Below are 22,503 nucleotides of genomic sequence, written 5' to 3'. Positions count from 1 at the left end.
TGAGACACACCAGAACCGGGCCCTGGTCTGTCCAGTGGGCCCTGGGCTTTTCCGTAGAGGTTCAGCAAACCCTGAGCAGACCTGAGGTGGACAATGAGATTTCTAATTATTTTTGGCAAAGGAGATGAAGCCCTCTTCTTGAGTGTGACGAGGGGAGGAGAGATGATAGATAGCCATCTGTCTGGGTTTTAACTACAGTGTTTCGGCAGCCATTTCAGACGGGTGGCGACAGAATGTAGTGGCCTCACCACAGACTCCCATGCACCGCTGAGGCTTCCCGGTGGGGGAGACAAGTCTGGCCCAGCCTGCAGCCACTGCTTTGGGCTGAGACTTTTCCCCCTGGGCAGACAGATGACTGCGGTGTGTGTATATATCTGTGTTGACAGCATGGCCCCCACATCACGGCCTCTGTCCCTCCCCAGTCCCCCGTGAGCAGGGAGGGCAACATGTGGGCAGAGTGACTTTTTGCAGAGCTGTCCCACCGTGCTTGGAGGAGGGACACACTGCTGCCCTTTGGAAGCCACAGGAGGAGCCCTTGTGTCCCCCTTAAGGGCTTAGGACAAGGCACACCCTGCTCTGAGGCAGAGAGCAGGGCTCCTGCGATGCCGAGGTCACCCTGTGAGGACTTTTTGTTTCTAACTGTTAAATGTGCCCATGCAGGGGAGCAAGAAAAATTCAAATGACTTGGGAGACAACACCTCTGCCTGCTTTAACCATGAGAGTTTAGGCAAACACAAAGGTCCAAATGTAGGTCCAGAACCTCTCTTTGCAATTCTAATTAACCTCAATGTTGCAACCATAGAGCTACCTTATTGATTGAGTTCAGAAAATATGCAAAAACTGTGCTTTTTCTCCCTCTGGGCCCCCCCCCCAATTCCATTCCAAACCCTTCCTGTTGGTTTCAAGAACTGGTTACATGTTGTTGCCAGGCACGGCGCACTTTGTCCTAAGACAAGGAAGCCCAGTCCAGTGTCTGTGCCGGTGCTGGGAGCTCTGCTCTCTGTACGTTGTGTGAGCCTGATTCCCCAGGGAGAGGCCAGAGCCCGCCTGCCTGGTGGCACTTCCTCCTCTGCCTCCCAAGCCCTCTTTCATCATCAAGATCTTTGAACTCGTGGCCCGCTTCCAACTTGATCCAGCAAAATGCAGATTTGGAAACACAGAACAAGTTTAAAGTACGTTGTTCCAAGAAAACTGGACCAGAACTACCAAAGTCCGGTTTCTGAGGGAGAGGAGAAAGGTGCTTTTCCAACAAACAGCACCCAGAGAGCCTCCCGACCTCTTAGGCCAAGGTGCCAGTAGCTTTGATGTGAAGCAAGCCTGGGAAACACAGACGAGGGGAAAGCGATTTCCACAGGAAGCCACGCTAATTAGCTTGGGAGGAGAGGGTGAGCTGAGGGGAGGGACCCTGAGCCTTGCCTGCAAGCCTGAATGGTGACAGCAGAGATTTGTTTTTTTAATTTATTTAAACTTTTTATTGAAGTATAGTTGATGTTCAAAATTATGTAAAGTTACAGGTGTACAATAGTCACAATTTTTAAAGGTTATACTCTATTTATAGTTATTATAAAATATTGTCTCTATTCCCTGTGTTGTACAACATATTACTGTGGTTTATTTTAGGCATAATAGTTTGTATCTTTCAGTCCCCTACTGGGTGTTGAAAGTGGGATTCAAACCTACTCCAAAGAGCAGACATTTCCGCCGTGCACACTGCTGCAAATTCATTCACTCACACGCACACAACTTGGGGAGTTCTCTATTGTAACGAGCTGAAATCTGTTGTCCTGTAATTTCTATCCACTGGTCCTGCGTCTGTTCTTTGAAAAGCTTCACCTGTGCCTGCTGCCTCTGTGTTTACAAAACCAGCTGTAACATCCCTTCTTCAACATATTTCTCGTGGGACTTGGTTTCCAGAGTCCCTTGTCCTTGAGTTTCCCCGCCACCACCCACCCCAACCTGCCACATTCTTTCTAAGATGCAGGTAGGTGTTTTCTGCGTGGGGAAACTGTTCCTGAGATCCAGACATCAGTTCTATTAAAATAATCCATGTGTGAGTTATTCTTCTGGGGATTTGTGTCACACTGCTGGCTCATACTAACTTGGTGCTTAAAAATCTCAAGATCTTTTAATGTGATCCTGAGAAAGTTTTCTGACCCTCAGTTTCCTCAGTGGAGAAGTGGCGTTATTAATACCTTCCACGCGTAGTGGCTGTAGGTACTGCCTGAGATGGCAACACAGGCAGAGTCGCTCGCGGAGCCCGGCATGTGGTAGGTTCTAGGTGACGACTGCAGCCTTCTCTCTCTGTGTCTCTTTCTGTCTCTCTGGTTTGGCCGGATGTTAGCAGCTGCCCAAGAGAGGTGTGAGAAAAGGGGTCTCCGCGTGCACAGCTCCTGTAATATGGTCTGGGATAGTAGAAGTTGGGGTGTCAGTGTTCAGTGAGGAGTCGGCATAGATGACCCAACTCTTTCAAGTTTAGCTTAGGAGGAAGGAGAAGGAGACCCTAGTGGGACACTGGGCTGAGGCAGGCTTGTTTCTGTTTCATTTTGAGGGTGGGAAAGATCTGAGTGTGTTTCGAAGGTAAAGAGAAGGAGAAAATAGAGACTGAATGTTCTGGAAACGGGGCAAACACTGATGAACAAAGACCTGAAGATGGTGGCAGAAACGAGGACAAGATGGCAGGTGGAGGGCCAGCCTGGGAAAAGAGGAAGGAGTTTGTTCTCTAAGTAAGCAGAGGAAGGAGAGGCAGACTCGGAGAAGTACAACCACGCTGTGCAGCTGGTTGCAGACATCACCTCTGCCTTTCTTAATACTGTCCCTGTTTACATGTTCAGAGGCAGCGGACGTCACCTTGCGTTCTGGGAAGACAATGATCAGAATCTTCCACTGCCTTCTATGGTGAGAAGAGACATTGAGAACGGACTGTTGGATACTTAAACCCTGTGTAGCTGATGGAATCCCTGCAGTGAGTCTCAGTGTGACAGTAAGGGGATAAACATCCTTGTGTGCACAGCGGGCTTCCAATCCCCGCTTCCCTGCTCCCCAGTGGAGTGACTCTGAGAAAGTTATTTCACCTCCCTGAGCCGTATGCCCTTGTCTACAAAGTGGGGGTGGTACCGCCCACTTCACAGAGCTGGTGCAAAGCCCAGTAAAGGAATATAAGTCAGGTGCCTACCAGCGCATCTGCAGGGGGGTAGACCCCCCTCCACACAAGCCAGCCCTGCAGCTCTGCTCAACACGGGCACAGTTCCAGAAAGGAAAACACAAAGGCTTTTATTCATGTATGCAATTGATAAGGCATCTTTCTCCTGTCTTTTTGAGGAGGCTCATGTGAAGCTGATGAGAAGGAATCCTGTGAGTGGATCCTTGACAGTCACACGTTTCCTTTTTTCACTTTCGAAATAGGAGTCAAGGGAAAAATAAGAGGGGTGGGGAGAGAGAGAGACCTTCATCCCCTACCCCCGACGTACAGTCTACAGACAAGACAGATTCTGCCTCCTCGGCATCTCTGAATCCCACGGGGGTCACCCTCACTAGCTCCTCCTGCGTCCCATCCTGGGTCTCACCGTCTAAACACTCCCCGTGCGAAAGACCGAGTGGCTGTCTGACGATGCGGTTCCTCAGCTTACACTTGTCAGGAGCTCCTTCTTGCTTTTGAGATGGAAATAAATTCCGAAGTTCTTAACGTGGCTCTCATCAAGGTCAAGGTCACGGTCACACTGCTAAGTCCGGTGGGCACTTCTCAGCCACCATCTTCTCCAGCTTGGCCCTCTTACTGCCTTCTTCTCGAGGCTCCCTCCGGCCACCCCGTCCAGTACTCCCAATGGCCCTCATCATGCTACACTTTCTCTTCTGCCCAAAGCCCAGCACACTGTATAGTTTTAATTTTTGCACTTTGTTTCCTGTGTGTGGTCTGTCTCCTCTGCTTGTATCCTCTTCAGAACGTAAGCTCCTTGGGCCAAAGCTCTTTGTCTGTTTCGTTCTCGGATGCAAGCTGAGTGTCTGGCACATGGCAAGTGACAACAGAGAAATGACATTGAAAGAACAGTTCACCACCTACTTCTTTGGCCTCATTTGCAGTTCTGCCAGGTTCCCCACCCCTTCCACTGCGCCCCTTCCCCCCTAGTAAGCTGGAGGTACTGAGGTTCTTGCCTCTGAATCTTCGCCTGTGTCACTAGAGTGGCATGACCTCCTCCCTGTCCCCTACCCCCTCCATCTGCTTGGCCACTTCCTACTTGTTCTTCAGATTTTATCCTGCATGTCACTTCCTGTAGGAATCCTGTGACCCAAACACTGAATTAACTTGCCCTCTTTGATCCTTGATAGCTCCATGTTGTCTCTCAGTCTTATCTTAGCATGAGTCCCTCTGTACTTTCTGTGCTTCTCTACTTCTTTCGACTGTGGGATCCTTGAAATTGGAGGCCATGTCTCACTCACCATTGTTGCATCACCAGCACCAAACACAGTGATCAGAAGAGAGTAGCTCCTGAATAAATGTTTGCTCAGTAACATTTGACAGAGGACATTTAGGGCTGTGAAGAGGTCCAGTTAAGGAAACATTTAACACGCTAGTAATGTGATACCAGGCTCGTGAACGTGCTGTTATAAACCAAATCCAAACCTTCCCCCTGCAGGGTTCTTTGCCCACAAGGTGGAGCACGAGAGCAAGACGCATAATGGGCGGAGCTTCCAGAGGACGGGGACGCTCGCCTTTGAGCGGGTCTACACTGCCAAGTGAGTCCAAACCCTGACACTCTGACTTACAGAGAAGGGGCCTGGGCACAGGGCTTCTCTGCCTGAGTGGCGGCCACCTTAAGACCACATGTCTGCCTGGGCCAACCTCCTGAAGGCCGGGGAGGCGGGGCTCCCAGGGAAGGCTGAACTTCACCTCAGAGACTCTGTAGACACTCTTCATCATCTTAGCAACTTCTGGTGCTTAAAGAAGGTGGGGTGTGGGGGTGGGGGCTGGGGAGTGATCTCCACAGCCAGTCACTGACCAAATTCCTGGCCAGGGTTGGGGTGGGGGGTTAGTCCAGAGGTGCTTTCGTGAAAACCAGCCATGACTCACCAGCCGGCTTCAGAAGCCACAGGCGGGACCGGCTGGCAACAGCCTGCCCTCAGCGGCCCTCAGGGCCCCTCGGCGGAGTCTGGAGGGGGCTCCAGTGCATTTCCTAACCGGGTCTCCTTGAGCAACCAGAACAAGAAGAGAAAGAGTGGGAGGATTATGCAACTGCTTCTCCACCTCTCATCCTTTACTTCCGAATAAAAAGCTGTTTGAAAACACCTGAACAACTCTGCAAAGGAGGTGGGTGCTATTTGGGATGCAAATCCGAACGGATGTTACTCAAACACTCATTTTCCTCTCTGCTGAATGCGTTTCCACAGATGATTCAGTCAGTGGCATGGCGCCTGCTTCTCTGTGCCTGTGGCCGGGGGCCTGTCAGAAAGGAAGGCTTTAGCAAGGAGCTGGCCAAGGAGCTGGCCTTAGTCTCGGCTTGGAGGTGACTTTGATGTCACCAGAGATCCTTCCAAAGGGGGAGTCATGGCCACACAAAAATGTCCTTTTAGAAAGGCAAGAATACGATCCATCTGTCTCCTGCCCGCCTCACCCGCCTAGACCCAGCACTCCTGTGTGGTCTGATCGCAAAGAAATCCTTCCCCGAATGACTTAGAGAGATTTCCATCTTCAGTGTATTAACCCTCAGAATCAATGGGAGAAGTTTAAAGATGTGAGTTAAGCCTTTTTAGATGTTCACATATACAGGGGGCAGGGACAGTGCCTAGGGTCACATCAACCTCTCCGCGCTGTTTGCTGGGGGAGGGGGGAGAGGTCCCCTCAGACATCCACGTGCAAGAGGGGCCAAGATGGTGTCCTCGATCAGGGGTGACACTACCACCTCCCTGGAAACGGAATCGAAAAGAACATTAATACTCTTCTACGCTTCTGGTTTGGAAGAAGCAGCTTTTTTCTGCCCAGATCACTACATTCTCACCAGCTCCATTGTGTTCTTAGGAACACAGCTCGTCCAGTTTGGAGAAGTGGGGCAGGGCTGGTGAGAGGCGACGTTTCCATTTTGCCAGCAGTGAAGGAGAGACGGAGCAGACCAGGCTGTCTGGCTTCTGCCAGTCCCCCCAGGAGTGAACTAGCTCTCCATCTAAGAGGCCACTGTGCTGCTGACACCTGGTCCCCACCGCCAGCCTCCAAACTGTGTTAGTGCCGCTTGGTGGTGGCTGCGCTGTCATCTGGAAAGGTGGCTTGGAAGTTCTGCAACGACATGGGGTTCCTGAGGGCAGAAGGCACTGGAGGAGAGTGATGGGTGGTCGGTGCGGCCCAGGGGTCCCCACCGTGGGGGTGCTGCAGCCCTGCTCCCGAAACCCCCGACTCTCACTTACCCTCCCAGAGAGCGGGTGGAGACTGAGGGGAGGAGAGAGAGCTGTGGAGAGGTAGGAACTAGGTGGGGTGGGGGGAGGAGGAGAATTTTCTGTAAGATAAGGTTACCCAGACACGGCTGTGGTTCTGTTACAAAGACCGCTTCCTCCCTGACCCAGCGAGCGGCGCGCTGTGTGTGCCCGCAGTGGGCCGTGGAAGGGGTTGCTGATCAACGCAGAGGCTGCTGCCTACCGGCCAAGCCGGGGCTCCCAGTCTGCTCGCCTCTGCCAGGAAGCTCCTGTGAAGTGTTAGTCCAGTAGAAAGTCATCCCCAGTGCTCGCTTCTCCAGGAGACTCCAAAACGCCAAGGAGGGTGCAAGATGAGCCATGGGGTCCAAGAAGAAAAGAACGTGTGTTTAATCTTGCTATCTAAAAATTAGGGAGTGAAACTTGACTCAGTTTTAATATACAGATTGAGAGTCTTGTGTGTATATAATTTATACACAAATATACCTGTCATAGGACCACACAATCAAAACTGTTGGTTGATGGGGTGTGGGATCATAAATGTTTAGAGACCGTATGAAGGGAAAATAGCATGAAGAATAAATGGTGCTGGGGGACTGAAAAGCCTGATGCATATTTTTCAGCATAAAATATGACTGTTGGCTGATAAAGGTAGCTGAAGATTTGAGAGCAGCTGATAAACAGATGTCCCAGCCAGGGGAGGACCCCAGCTCATACTCGGGTCGGTGAATGGGCTGCCCCACCACCCAGCTCCCTCGAGAGCACACCTGAGTCAGGGTTTGAGAACTAAAAGGATCTTGACCTTGACTTTCTGTTCATGTGTCTAAAACATAGTTGAAAGCCCTGTCCCCCGCTGACGAACACAGCCAGAGCAGTCAAAGTTTGATTTTTGGAGGAAAGTCTCCGTTAGCTGACCTAAGATTCTTCCCCATGAGAGCGGGTGAGCACAGGTGGCAGAGAGAAGATGGGTCTCTGGAGATGTGCCATTTTCTAAAATGTGCCCCATAGATTACAAGCGTGCGGGCGGATAACAGGTGTCACAGGGAAGAACAGGTTCTGTACAGCGAGACTGCTGAGAACCTTTAAAGTACTAAGAGACACTGTGATCCTTGGTTTTCCAAGAAGGCGAGGTCTTATTTAAGTACAGACAGCCCTCCTTTTTTTTTTTTTTTTTCCGCAGAGCATAGCAAAGGTATAGTGTTTCACAAAATGCATTTTAGTAAATGCCACCCTGAGGGGTCTTCTCCCCTGCACCTCTCAGAATTCACTCAAGACTCACTTCTAAGTAGCGTGGATTGTTGAATTATTTCAAGGGGACATATCTACATTGATACTATTGATTAGTATTGAGACTATAACTATTATTAGCGATCTTTACTTATTTTAAATGAGCCCAAATTAACTAACAAAACATTAAGTGCTTCTATAGCGCATTCCCAAAGGCAGAGAAGTATGAAAGGGAAAATCGCAATGAGTCCTTTGCTCCATAAAAACACTGACAGCGCAGTGCGCCTAACTGAACACAGCACAGTGAATTGTTGCCAGATCTGCTGAGTAGCTCATTGTTAGACCTCAAGAAATGACAGACGCAATGAGTTTGTCAGCTCTGTCTTGCAGGAAAAAAATGGCACAAATGAATATTTGGGAGAATAATCTTTGTCAGTAGGAAAGACATTTCCACTGGGGGTTATAAGAAGGAAGAGGCTGGAGGAGTAACAGCCACCATTTACTGGATGCTTAGTACGAGCCAGGCACGGCTTTATCTCACTGTATCCTGATAGCAGTTCAGGGAGGTAATTCTCACGTCTCCATTCACCTCTAATAGATGAGGAAATTGAGACTCAGGGAGGCTAGGAAATGCACCCGCAATCACACAGTCAGAACGCAGTAGACCCTGCGTTGGACCTGGGCTCTGTGACTTTAAAGTTAAACACACAGGCATCCTCTGGGTCCCAAGAGGCAGCTGTGTCACTGACCAAAGCTGCTTGAATTCAGCCCCGCAGCAGCCCGCAGTCAAGGAGGGGCATGTGTGCATGGAGCTTTGGATGGCAGACGTGTCGCAGGTCCTGGATGGGGAGGGGGCCTAGCTTGAGCCAGAGTGAGAGTTAGGACTCTGGGTATATTCTGGGCATCATCCAGAAAAAGGCCCATTTTCTTAGCGTTGGGAGAGTTTCGTTGCATTCCAGGCAGACCATGTTTTATCAGGGACCATGGTGACTTGAGCTAATAGGGAGGAATGCCTGAATGACTGATCCAATGTGTCCAGTCACTGGACAGTTCTCTCTACGAGCAGATCCCTTGGACAATAAAGAATTCTTAAAAATTTTGCATCACCCAGACAAAATCACTACTTCAAAACAAACAAAAACAGAAGTATGAGAATGAGGGGAAGCAGGGAGATCTTTGGTAGTGACAGATTTTCAAACTGTTGGAGCGTCAGGTATTAGATCCCATCAGACATGGAACATCATTCAACTACAGAAAAAGGAGTTTTCTCTCTAGTTTCCTTGAGCTGGGAGATGGATCACGTTCTCCGCGTGCTGAGGCTGCAGTTTTGTCTCTAATAACGTGTAAGAAGAGGTGCGATGCTCCTGTTTGCTTAGTGGCTGCTACAGTTATCACTGTGCGGCTTGTTTCCTCACTAAGTGTTTCCTCCCAAATGGTTGATTTGAAAGGGGCTCCTGCCCTTTGGCGTTTATTGCGTCCATAGGTCAGTGGAAATCTTGGGCTTCTGAAGTACCTGGCCAGGTCAGCAGAGCTCTGCTGCCTCCCTGGTGCCCATATCCCAGGACAGGATACACTGGTCTCTTACCTTTTCCATTCATTGACTTCTCCAGTAAAGGATTTTTTGACCATCAGAGAAACATGAGGGCCCGCATGGCCAGAGTTAACGTCCCAGCCTCTCTGGATGCTCTGCAGGGGACGGACCAAGGGCTGGTCATTCCAGAGTTCTCAGTGCTACCAGCTGAATCGTGAGACCCTATCAATTTGAGCGAGGGTTCAAGACTGACTTTTAGGAGGAAAATGATCAGTATCAGATCAAGAAGGATCCAGATGAAGAATCCAAGGGAGGAGTTTGATGAAAGGCCAAATATATTTTGAAATTGCATCTTTGCTTTTACGTAGATAGTTTGAATGACCTTAGACCAGTGGTTCTCAAACCTGAGTGCGCATCAGAATCACCTGGAGGGCTTGTTAAAACGCAGATTGCTGGGCCTGTGGGTCTGGGGAGGGCGTTAATATTTGCATTTTTAACAAGTTCCCTGGTGATTCTGATGTTGCTGATCCATGAACCACAACTTGGGAACCAGTACATTGGACCATCGACTCTTAGAGTTTAAGTGGATCTTAGAGTTATTAATTATTAGTCTCTTAGTTTTACAGGTAAGGAAACTAAGTCCAGAGAGCTTGCTTTGCCAAAGACAAACAGCTGGTTAATGTCAGGTCAGGGCCTGAATACTCGTCATGTGCCCATTCCAGGCTATTTCACTGCCCCCCCCCCCTTCTGCTTCTGTGTCTTGTCATGTTGTTTTTCCATGGATGTGTATATTCATTGTCCTGATCTGGACTGTAAACTCCTCAAGAGGACACTCAGGATTTAATTTAGTACAGCAAACCTTGTTTTATTGCAGTCCACAGAAATTGCATTTCTTGTTTTCTTTCTTTTTTTTTTTTAACAAGTTGAAAGTTTATGGCAACCCTGCATTGTCAGATGATAGTTTAGCAATTTTTAGCAATAAAATATTTGCTTTGTTTCTTAGACATAAAGCTATTACGTACTTATTGGACTATAGCATAGCATAAACATCACTTTTATATGCACTGAGAAACCAAAAAAAAAAATCATATGACTTGCTTTATTGCTGTATTTGCTTTATTGCACTGGTCTGAAACCGAATCCACGATATCTCCAAGGTGTGCCTGTGGAGTTGAGGAGGTAACAGACCTGGTTTTAGAATCATACTGACCAGGGTGTGAATCCTGGCTTTGCTACTCTGCAGCTGGGTGACCCTGGGCAAGTTATTCAGTTTCTCCAAGATTCAGTTTCTCAGCTGAAACATGAGACTAACTGTGGTAGGCAGAGTAATGACCCCCCAAAGATGTTCACATCCTAATCCTGGGAACATGTGAATAGGAGATGTTACATTGCAAGGGGGAATTAAGGTTGCTGACCAGTTGACCTTAAGACAAAGAGATTACCTGGGTGGGACCCAGTGTAATCACAAGGGTCCTTTAAACATGGGAGAAGGAGGCAGAAGAGCTGGTGTTGCAAAGACATGATCAGCCATTGCTGGCTTTGAGGTTGGAAGGGGCCACAAGCCAAGGAATGAAGGAGATTCATTCATGAAAGGGAAAGGCGAGGAAAGAGGGTGGATGCAGCCATACTGATACCTTGATTTTGGCCCAATGGGATCGATTTCAGACTTCTGACCTCCAGATAATACATTTGTCTTGTTTTAAGCCACTGAGCTTGTGGCTACTTGTCACAGCAGCCACAGAAACCTCGTGCAGTCACCACATGTCCTGCGTGAGTTTAAAAGGGACGAAAAGTGTTAAGATGCCAGCCTGAGAGCCCCTTCCACAGAGACAAGGACTGAGCCTTGCACACAGAAGTTGTTCCATCAGCAAGATAACTTTCTGAGCACCGGCTTTTCTGAATCAACCCGGTTCCTTTCAGGCTTGAAGCTCGCCTTTCCTTCCTCGGCCTGACCCCATGTCCGAGCTGACTTGTGTGTCTGACATAAAGCTTTCCTTAGAGTAGGATCCCTCTCCCCTGTGGCCCCAGCCCTGACTGCCGCCCGGCCTTGCTGTCTGCGTTGCTCACTTTTCAATTCCAAAAAGTGCTTTGGCATAGCTGGGAGTGGAAACCCTGCCAAGGCGAATCCATCAACAAACCGGGTCTCTGATGGGCTTCACCGAGGAAGAGAGTAAATGGATTCTGAACATGTGTTCCCCTTCCACCACTGTCTGCTTCTGACGTGGCCGCTGCCCCATTTATCAGGTAGATGTCAGTGGAATTATGAATGGGGTTTGTGCCTCTGAGCGCTGGTGATTGTTAATTCAGGGTTTCAGGTAATTTTCAGACTGCACTGCAGTCCCCTGTCTTCTGATTTTTCTCCTTGTTTATTTATTCCACAGCCAAAACTGTGTTGATGCATACCCCACCTTCCTGGTCATGCTGTGGAGCGCAGGGCTTCTCTGCAGCCAAGGTAACCCAGGCTTCTCCTTGTGTGTTCTCTTTCTGAAACAAAGAGGTTTGAGTGCAGGCTTTTTGTTGAAAAGACTTTGCCTGACCTCCAGCTCAGATCCGTGAAACCCCGGAGGGGTGAGAGCCCTCCAGAGGTCACAGAGCGGGTGTGGTAATGCATTGCTAACGCCTGCTCCCCAGCGGCTGGTGGAGAGCAGCAGTGCTGACGGGCAGGTTTTAGGCTAAGTGTGACTCAGAATCCTTAAGCAGAGTTAGCTCAGATACAAGGGCATTATCAATGAGAGCGCTGGGATGGCTGTCACTTGGCTGTCCTGCTAATAGGCGCCTGGCGTGGTGGTCCTCCTTCGGGCCTGGGTCCAACCTTCCAGGTTATCAGCAGCCCACAGTCTTGACTACAGCAAGTTGACTCCCAGAGTTGATTTAAAATGCTGTGGAAATCAGTCTTTTTGGTCCCCTTTGGAGACTGGCTTTGTGTCTGGTGAAGGCTTGGCGTGACCTGGCCGGCTTCCACACAGTGGCCCAGCAGTGCATGAGAAAAGGCCACTAGTGTCCTCTGATGAACGATTTCATCCTTCACCCTCTTACCTGTTCTATAAAGTAGGTAGAGTGGAATTATTTCCCCCTGGTACCTTTGAGGACACTTTGATTTAGGGAGATAAAGTAACTTGTTCAAGGATGCTCAGCTGGCCAATGACAGAGCCAGGATGGGAGCCCTGGTCTTTCAGGCTAAATCCTGGGTTCCTTCACAAGTATCCTCCTACTTTATTCGTTTCCATAAAAATATGTATCAAACACCTACTATGTGCCAAGCCCTGTCCCTGGATACACAGTGATAAATAAAACAGAGATGGTGGTAGAGCACACAGCAGATGGCAAGATGGTCCAGAAAATAAGTGAATGGATACATTATTGCCAAGAGTGAGACGCGCCATGAAGGAAAAGAATAAGGTACCGTGGTGGAGAAGAGAGTTGAGGGATGGTAGCAGAAGCCACTCCCGGAGCACCATGTGGCCACCTCCTGTGCACCAGAAGGCGATCTGTAAGCTCACCATTTATTTCCCACTTTCTGTCCTCAGTTAAATAAGAAACATGTCTGGCATGACTTGAAAAACCAAGTCAAACTACACTTACTGTAGGAGTTATGATTCCTTTCATGTCTTGAGTAATACTTGGTATAGATGAATGTGGAATTGTTCTAGTTAGATAAAAACAAACGGGGTCTGAAAGGGCCTCAGGGCCCTGGAAATATGCACTTTCTGCCAAAACAAGTGCTGGCATTGCTGGGAGACAAAAGTATCACTAACCCCTGTTCTATAACCGTCATTTCTTACCAATATGGCATATTGTAGGATTTTTTAGGTGAAAGGAGCCCCAGAGATCATTCCAGCCCAAACCCATCACTTTATAGAGCAGGAACCCACACCCCAGGGGAACTTGCTTACATCTGAGAATTTTAGACCCTGGATTAAAACCCGTGACACCCCTCCTGGTGACCCAGCAGCCCAGGCCACACCAGAGGTGGGTGCCATTCCCTCCAAGAAGGCAATGAATTAAGCCACTTGGCACCCTGATTTCTCTCAGATCATGTTCAATTTAGTTCCCAGTAGAAGAGAGACTGGCCGGTCAGTAAGAACAGAGCCATCCAGAAGGGACCAACCAGGCAAAAGTTTGTCCAAGGCGAACTGTGAATAGTGACAATGTTGTGACCTTCAGAAAACAGGCAAACCTCACAAGCAGTTTTGTGCTTCTGTTTTCTTATCTGCCACATGACACTAGTATTGGGGGAGGCAAGGGGGAGTCATGGGTGAACATGGGCCTTGGGGGCAGACAGATTGGAGGCACCTCCGAGGACACTCACTGCTGGGTTGTGACCCTAGGATGCTACTCACCTTTCCTAGTCTGTGTCCCCATTTGTAAAACAGGAATAACTGTGTTCCCAGCATGACTGAGACAGTGTGCTTGAAGCCCCTGCCACAGTGCATGACACACACTGGATTGAACCATATAAAACTGCCGATATCTGACTCTGACCCACAAAGCAGCACTTTCATACACTTCCACCTAATAGAAGTAAATAAATGTTATTTTTCTAAAAAATATTTTATTTTATTTATTTTTTGTTTTGGGGGTAATTAGATTTATTTGTTTACTTATTTATTTTGCTGGAGGTACTGGGGATGGAACCCAGGACCTCATGCGTGCTAAGCACGTGCTCTGCCACTGAGCGCCACCCTCCCCCCATAAACGTTGTTATTGATGGTGCTGGTGGTGGTGATAAAGCTGTGAAGTCAGACAGACCTAGTATCAGGTTTTGCCTCTTCTTGGTCCACCTCGCTGACCCTTAGTCACTCATTTGACACACGTTTTGTAAGCCTGTATGTCCAGGCGCTGTGCCGGGCACAGAGACGGTGGCCAGCCAGAGATGGCTACCCCTGGGGATCTTTTGATCTGGTAGGTGACTCTGGGCAAGTGGACTTCCTTGAGCCTAAATGTCTTCATCTGTCAAGTGGTGACGGTAATGTCCTCCTTACCAGGCGGTTGGAAGGATCAGAGACCCAGGTACCCAAAGGGCCCGGGGCAGTGCCTGCACATAAAAAAGTACTCAATCGATGCTCTTAATTTGGTATTTGAATAATGCTGGGGGGTTTCAAAGAGCTTTTATACCCATACTTCTATTTCAGCCTCATAATAATTCCTGATCAGTAGGGAAGCTGTCGTCAGCCCTTTGTCCAGATGTAGAATTAGTTAAGCATCAGCTCCCAGTCATCACAGTCCTGGTGGGGCTGGGCTTTCTAACTCTCAGCTCAAGTTCATGGCTCCGAGGGTCATTTGGCTTGTGGATATTCCTCACAGGGCTGGAATGCAAGGGGCATTTCTTTCCCTAGAGATAGTTTCTGAATGGTGGCATCTGTTCAGAAAAGATCAAGCGCTGAGAGTCCGGGAGGCCCACAGGTCAAGGGTGTACTTTGAAGAGAACCAGACTCAGAGCGGGGCTCAGGGTTCAAGTTCAGCTCTTCTCCCAAACACACACACACACACACACCCCAGCTGACGGCCTTACACAAGCCCCTTGACCACTGGAGCCCATATTCCCACATCTGGAAGTAGAAAGATGATACCAGCCATGTGAGGAGGACCCCAGTTAGACAGGGGGTATGAGAACACCCTGTAAACTACACCATGACGTCAGCACAAGGAAATACGACTATCATTAAAGGTCTTTGGTTTCTTCCAGCCCGAGGCTCTTTGCTGAACTTCCCATCAGCCCCGACTGTCAGAACCCGAGGGCCTCTGCTGGATTTTGTGACCAGCGTCAACTGCATAATGACTGTATTAATGCTGGGCCAGCAGCATCGTTTGGCGTCTGTGACACTGACACGGGTGTTGTCCTTTCTCCACTAGTGCCTGCCGCCTTTGCTGGGCTGATGTACCTGTTTGTGAGGCAGAAGTACTTCGTCGGCTATCTGGGAGAGAGAACTCAGAGGTAGGCCCCCGGGGCTGTTTCAGAACCGTGGAGAGAGTCACAGTTTTTCAGCAGGAAGAGCGATCATTCACACAGACCATTAATGCCCACAGTTAACCTGTGGGACCATGTGGGGTTGGAGGGCGGAGCTGCCTAGGAGCCTTCATCCTTTCCTCCTTGGACTTTGCTAGTTCTGAAAATGCAGCTGGGGCACTTGACTGGTTTTCCCATGAAAAAATTCTTCTACATGCTGTTGGGCTCACAAAGGATGCTTTAACGCATTCCCTGCAACCCCACACCCTCCACTCCCACCCTGCAGAGTCTGGGGCTTGAATGAGTTCTGTGTCTGGCTCCCCAAGGCCTTCATTGAGTGAAACATGTCATTGTTTGCCTAGAGAAATGAGAACTAAAGCCTGCACCTTGTGATAAGTTCTCTTGAGTAACACATCATCCGGAGACCGGCAGGAAGAATGTTGAGAAAGTAGGGTACAATAACGTGCGGCAGACAGAGGGCGTGGCGAGAGCCAGCACCGCGTTGCTTACAGACGTCGCCCGGAGCGGCAGTGGTACTTTGACTAGACCTGGGTTGGGAAGTCTGGATGTTAGTAGAATAAATGCTAACACTCACAGAAGAAATGTTCGAATTACAATGTGCCACCGGTTCCTTAGCAATCAGAATTCCCAGTGTACCAGAAGGGCTCCAAGGGCCAGAAGGATGCTCTGGGAGCCTGCCGCCCACACACCGACCCCAGCCGCCCCATCATTCTTCTCCCTTGTCTAATTTCACATCCCTCTCCGTCTGTCACAATAGCACCCTTCTCTAGAGGATAATGGGCTCTCCGTTGAGAGAGCATCCTTCAGCCGTGACAAAGGCAGCGACATCCCAGGAGGTCAGCAGGTGAAATCACTGCATCTGGGGAACCTGGGAGCCTGCGAAGCTGAGTGGTTTCGGGTGGTTTGAGGGGGAGCTGCAGCCGGAGAACGTGGCTGTCCCCCCAGCCGCCCTCCCCTAAACCCGTCTCTCCCTCCTGTCTCTCTGGAGGCGTTTTTTATTTATCCTCCCAAACCACAACTCCATTCCCTCTCTTACCCTTATCAGAGCTGTCCTTGGTGGTCTTCATACTCTTTTACCCTGGAGAGCCTTTCCCCAGAGGTTTACCTGTTGTCCAGAGTCGGAGGAGACGGAGTGTCTATGGATGAAGTGACAGGGTTCTGCTCTCCTGGGCTGGCTCCCTCTGCTGGCTTCCTCATCCAAGGTCCCAGGGATTCAGCCCAGGCACTGGTCTCCTCTTCATCCATCACCCCTTGCCTGAGATCTTCAAGTTGCTTTAATTCTGAGGTCATCTGAGAGGCATCACAAAATATGTCCATCATCCAGAGGCTCTCGTCATTTTAATCACTACTAGCCAATGTACAAGAGGTGGCAAAAAGTAAACAACGGATATAGACTTAAAACTTGACGCTTCTCTGGACCTCACTGAAATGTAAATGGCCTAAGCGCTTAAGTCCCTCCCTGGCCCCCCTGCTAGGCGGTAGTAAAATCATCCCAAGGCCCCTCAGCCCACTGCCTGTGCTGGTTCCGGACCCTCCCCCGACGCCTGCACCGGTAGCGTTCATTACTACCCAGTCCTGCTGCTCTTTCCTGCCGGACCACACGTGGCCCCACAGTGCTTCTAACACGGCGTTCGGAGCAGCCATCAGCAGTAGGAGTGCTGTAGGCTAGATGAAGTGTCTGATTCTAATGTCATCAAAATATAGCCTAAGGGGCTCTGTGGTCAGGCCAAGGGGCTTTTCAGTTCTGCCTTCTAGAAACTACTTGCTAATCTCCCTTCTGTCGTGGAATGTCCTCCTCCCCGCCCCCCTTCTGTCCCTGGGCTGGGTCACCCTTGGACTCTGCAGACACCGTCATGCCCGTGGGCTCTGCTTTGGTCCCTAGCCTCACTAACAGACTTTCTTCCTTGGCCACTAGATAGCTTTTGCTCCTGCCCAGAAGTTGCATTGACCCTGCCCACCGGAGAAGTTCCAGGGTCATTTTTGGTCCTGTGGGTGGGTAAGTCATTCCTTGATGTACCTCCCTCACCAGAGCTTCAGCGTTCAGGCTCCAGGCTGCTCTGCAAGGACTTGACAGCTCCGTCCCCTCTTCCTTTTAGAAGTTGATGGCTCTTATTCTCAGTCCTTCATCCTACACCCTGACCCCTGTCTCCTTGTCCTGATGAGGGCATCTGCACCCCCTTAACTACACTGCAGCATAGGGTGAATCTTAGTTTCTTTTCCTTTCATTCTGAGCTACTATCTGGGCCCAAACTCAATGGCAGTTGGCATGACAAGACTTACTTGCCTTTTGTCACCTACCTGGCATCTAGGCTGCTCTGTCTTCCTGTCACCTAGAGTGCTGCCTGCTGTCGGAGCTCCCACTAAATTCCTCTTTGCAATTTGAAGTTCTCAGTTCAGTGCTGGATGGGCAAAGATTGATAACTCGAGGCCGGTGAACCCAGGTCAGCCAAGCCCACCTTCTCCTCACTGCCCATGCCCCCTCGTTCACTCAGCATCTGTTCAGGGCCTTTACTGACCACCTGCTCTGAGCAGGCACGGGGGCAGCTGTGAGGTGGTAACAGTCAGCACGGCAGAGCCCTTGCCCTCAGAGAGACCCGGGGTCTCCCAGAGTCTGGGGCACCGTGCAAGACCCAAAATAGTGAACTTACAGAAATGACCATGGACACAATTTTCAAAAGAACTGACCCCTCATAGCCATTTCTCCCCTTAGCATCAATATGTCAGAGTCTCTGCCCCCGCCCCCCAGTAAGTGGACCATAAGGTTACTTCACCAGGGGTGGGAGACAAACTTGCTACTTTTGGAGCCCCTGGGGGGAGTACTTGGGCATCAAGGCTGGTATTTCCACAGTGAAACCCACCAACCAACCGCACCAGAATCGCCTGGGGTGCGTGTTAAAAACAGATCCCTGAGCCCCACCCTGGACTCATGGAACCAGTATCTCTGAGGCAGGGCCGCGGGAATCTGAAAGTTAACGACTTCTTCAGGTTAACTTCAGAGTTGGAGAATCACTGAAGGCGGTTCGTGCTTCTCTTCTGAGAATGATTCATTCATTTCAAAAAAATGTACGGGGGACCCGATCTATTGGAGACGAGTAAACGAAGGAGGCTGTATCTGCCCTCACAGATCTTACCATTTGCCTTCCCTTTAGAAGTTACCAGATTAAAAGTGCTATTTCTTTATTGAAAAGAACAGGATTTTAAAGCCAGAGGGACTGTAGAGTTTTCTTGTCTACTCCTATTTTGTGTGCATTTCTGTGTGAGGCAGGGAGGCTTGGAGGCTTGGCCAGGGCCACACTGCAGTGATGGGGCTGGAACTCGGGTCTCTGGATGCCCACGATCACCTCCCCCACACCACAGAAACTCTTCCTAGGAGTTTCGGGCACATTCAAGATGGGAATTTTTCGGCATATTGCATCTTCCATGTTTCCACGTGGGCTGTATGCCGTGTGTGGAGGGCACGCTTATTTCAAAACTAATAACCAAGTCCTAGTCTCCAGACTCTGAAGGAGCCCCAGGAAGTCAGCGTGGTAGGAAGAGCAGGACCCTGGCCTCTTCCTGGCTGTGACCTTAGGCAAATCACTCAACCTGTCTGCTCTCAGTTTCCCCACCTGGAAAACAGGTTAATAATAATAATACCTCACAGAAGGGTTCTGAGAATTAAATGAAGTCACAGATATAAAACACTTGGCCCCTCCAGGTGCTTAATAATTCAATTCTGACCTTCCCCACCCCATGTAGAGAGAAGTGCTTATCGACCGTTAGAAACAAAAGAGAAAGCTTGGTAATTCAAAGGTTAACAATGCTGCGAGTGCACTGAGGCCCCTGGCTCTTCCTCTGCTCTCTGCTTCACGTGAGGCTCTCCGGGGCTTTGCTGGGTCTGGGGCAGGCATCTGCACACACCAGGCCCACCTCCCAGGGCCATGGCCCGTCTCCAAGCTGGAGAGACTTAAAAGTGCAGTGAATGAAGGGCCAGAGCTGGGGACCTCCGTTCACACTTAGCCTTGCACGTGCTGGGTGTGTGCTGAGTTCTGGAAGAGTTAAAGCACCATTGCCCCATGTCCTTTAGGGGAGATGTGCCTTGGGTCCTTGGAAACACCCTGCCCAAATCCAGAACACCACTATTTCATCAGAAGGCACTCTTGTTTCATCCTTCACCGCAGATTTATCTTGAGCACGTTCTGAAATAGCTTCACAAATCACTTTTCCTTGTTTCTGTAATGAGCATATGGTGGCCCCATTCATGTGATAAATCTGAGCCACTGCAATATTTGACTTATAACAGTTTAATTTCTCTGAAGCCTCTCTTCTCTGGCTAAAATAGACTCCTTTACTTTCTTTCCACTTCCTTACCAACATTAGCAGGTAATTCTGTCTTTGTCTGTGAGGGCCACCTTAACAAAATGCCACAGACTGGGGGGCTTAAACAACAGAAATGTATTTTCTCGCTGTCCTGGAGGCTGAGAGTCCAAGATCAAGGTGCCGGCGGTGTTGGTTTCTTCTGAGGCCTGTGCCCTTGGCTCGCAGATGGCCGTCTCCTCCCTGTGTCCTCACATGGTCTACCCTCGTGAGTGCCTGTGTCCATATCTTCTCTTCTTGCAAGAATGCTAGTTATAGAGAGTTAAGGTCCACCCTAATTTTTATTTATGATGATAGCATTTTACCTCAGTTACCTCCTTACAGACCTGATTTCCAAATACAGTCATTCTGAGGTCCCGGGGTTCAACATGTGAGTGGGGAGAAGGGACAGAATTCAGCCCACAACACTCTCTTTTGGGACCAAACTTTTTTCCCCAATAAAGAGATAGACTGTCTCACTTTAAGGGCATGACTGTGAACAGAAAACCAAGGAGAGAGGACCCCAGCTGGCCAAGGAGCAGGGTGAGGAGCTCTCAGCTGGCAGTGCCTCTCAAACTTTGACGTGCCTGTGAGTCACAGAGGGAGCTTGTCGAAACGCAGATTCTGATGCAGGAGATCTGGGGAGGATCTGGGAGACTGCATTTCCATCAAGCTCCCTGGTTGGTCCTGGAACACTGTGAGGAGGGAGGGGGTCGGTATTCAGCTGTGGAATGATGGTCAAACTCTTGACAAAGGAAAATTAGGAGTTACGTGATGCATCTTTGGGTCCCTTGCAAAAAGATAGAAGGATTTTAACGTTGAATCTATGGACACCACATTCTGCTCTCTGATTATAGCAGGATGGGCTGAGCAGCATTAAGGCACAGGTTTGGATGAGTTGGCTGTTCTTGTGGGGCCCTCCTGATTGCCAAAGGGTCCCCTTGCCTTACTAACAGCCTTAGTGACCCATTTGGCTGGACTTTCCAAACGTACTAGCGCCACACAGATGGAAGCAGCAGAGGAGGCGGGGAGCCCGGCGGCCGCTGGCTGTGCACAGCGAGGTGGTCACGTGTCACTGGGGAGCTGCCTTCTGACCCCAGCTGATGCTCTGTCTAAGCAGCTTAGGATTTAGAGCCTCTGTGAGAAGATGCATGGACTAAAAAGTCTCCCTCCCCTGATTCACTTAAAATGTAAGGGCCTGCCTTCCGTCGCTGGGGGCCAGCTCTCATTAGTGTGAACATAAATTATTCCCAGGCAGCCTCAGGAGACTCAATCAAGCCCTCAGATGCCAAAGCACCTCTTAGATTCCACCAGCCTTCCTGGCTCATATAAACCGTCCCTTCTCACATGGAGACACTGAAAGTCCTACATCAAACACAGCTGCCAGCAAGGCTCTTACCGGCGCCCCTGGAGAGGAGCAGCTGTGGGGTGGGTCTTAGGGAGCCCACGGGTTCCTAATCCGCAGTCCTAACCCTGATGACCAACAGAAGCCACCACCTTCACGGCATCAGGAGCCGGAGTCCTGACAGCACTGCGGAGCCCTAGAGCAGAGCCGCCCTGATGGTGATGGATTTTGAGGCTCTTTAACTTGGTTTTGAGGTAGATGCAACCACTAATAATAGCTAAGACACTCCCATCCTTCATGTGAAACAAATGGAGCATTCCTGAGTAAAAGGGGCTATAATTTAAACCCCATGAATCTCAAAGTGATAACGTTTTTTGTTGAATTGGTGTCATTTGTGCTGCTTCTACAGTTTTTCCCTTTCCTTCGCTTGCAGCACGCCTGGCTACATATTTGGGAAGCGCATCATCCTGTTTCTGTTCCTCATGTCCCTCGCTGGGATCTTCAACTACTACCTCATCCTCCTTTTCGGAAGCGACTTTAGAAACTACATAAAGACGATCACTACCACCATCTCCCCTCTCCTTCTCATCCCCTGACTCTCTGCCGAATACCGGGTGGCTGTGCGCATCTAATCAATACCTAGAAGCCACCATAACTCAACCTGTTAAAAGATGCAGCTCCTCATTAGAGAGCTGTAAATCTCAGCACCCTCTGGGCTTTGCAGCTTGAGTTAACCTTGCTTTTCCTGGAAGAGACCATCTGTGTGTCAGCCCCGCCCCCTGCACATGGCCGTGGCCCCAGATTTGCTCTTCAGATCCCTTCTGTGTGTTTCTTGACTTGCCCTGCTTTCTGAAGATGTTTTGTGATCAGATTTGGGTTTTAATAAAATAAAATGCAGACACGTGTTAGAGGCTGGTGGTTGAGTTTTTTGTGGGTCTATTGCTATGGTTGATAAACTAGTTTGTTTTCCTTAATGATAATTTTTAAAATGCTATAATTACACACAGACACACACACACACATGCCTGGAAGGTTGCCGGTGGTCAGCTGTGGTTGATTATCTCTGGGTGAAGAGGCTTGGGGGTAAGTTTTATTTATTTATATTTCCATGTATTATTTGAATTTTTTCGTGAGCAACTAATACGACCAAAGAAAGAAACAGACGAGATACAACTGAAGATTGCCTTTTCTGGGAGGCCTTTCCTGACTCCAGGTTGGTCTAGTGTTGCCCCCTGCCCTCCCAGAGCACCCTCGGCACACCCCAACCACAGCAAATCCATATTACAATGTAAAGATGTTTATTAGAATGTGTCACCCTTCCCCACTGAATCATCAGCTCTTGAATGTCCCTGAGGTCCTATTCATTTTGATTTTCTTGTGCCAAGCTTAAAGCCAGGCACATACATAGCAGGCACCCAGGGGCTCACACTATTTGGGAGCTCAAAAAACATCCTGTACTGTAGGCGTGAGTTTTATGAGATTAAGTTGTGGTTTTCCCCAATGGTTTTAATGAATAAATTGTGGAGAAATGCAAAAGCAAATAACACCCCCCCAAAAAAACCTGTCCTTCCTATAGACAAACAGACTTCCTTAAGAATTTTTTTTCCTTAAGAATCTTTTGTTGACTCTGCACCCCCACTCACACCCCACGAGAATTAGGCTGCATCTTCCCGTGCTAGCATCATACCCAGCACACAGCGTATC

The 22,503-nt window shown here is 49.3% G+C and overlaps 1 protein-coding gene across 4 annotated transcripts in view; it reads left to right on the top strand.

The window, feature by feature from the left end:
* The window catches only part of ALOX5AP (arachidonate 5-lipoxygenase activating protein), a 62,967-nt gene extending 41,258 nt beyond the window's left edge, over positions 1-21,709 (top strand). For all 4 annotated transcript variants that reach the window (XM_032496352.1, XM_032496350.1, XM_032496351.1 and 1 more), the window contains 4 exons: positions 4,632-4,731; positions 11,533-11,603; positions 15,005-15,086; positions 21,233-21,709. In XM_032496352.1, coding sequence (XP_032352243.1) covers positions 4,632-4,731; positions 11,533-11,603; positions 15,005-15,086; positions 21,233-21,395 — 416 coding nt within the window. In that variant the 3' untranslated portion in view covers positions 21,396-21,709. The remainder of the gene's footprint in view (positions 1-4,631; positions 4,732-11,532; positions 11,604-15,004; positions 15,087-21,232) is intronic.
* Positions 21,710-22,503: the final 794 nt, after the last annotated feature.

Source organism: Camelus ferus, chromosome 14 (assembly GCF_009834535.1).
Source record: "Camelus ferus isolate YT-003-E chromosome 14, BCGSAC_Cfer_1.0, whole genome shotgun sequence".
Lineage (NCBI taxonomy): Eukaryota > Metazoa > Chordata > Mammalia > Artiodactyla > Camelidae > Camelus > Camelus ferus.
The sequence above is the reverse complement of the archived record's forward strand: the minus strand, read 5'-3'. Positions and strand labels throughout refer to the sequence as shown.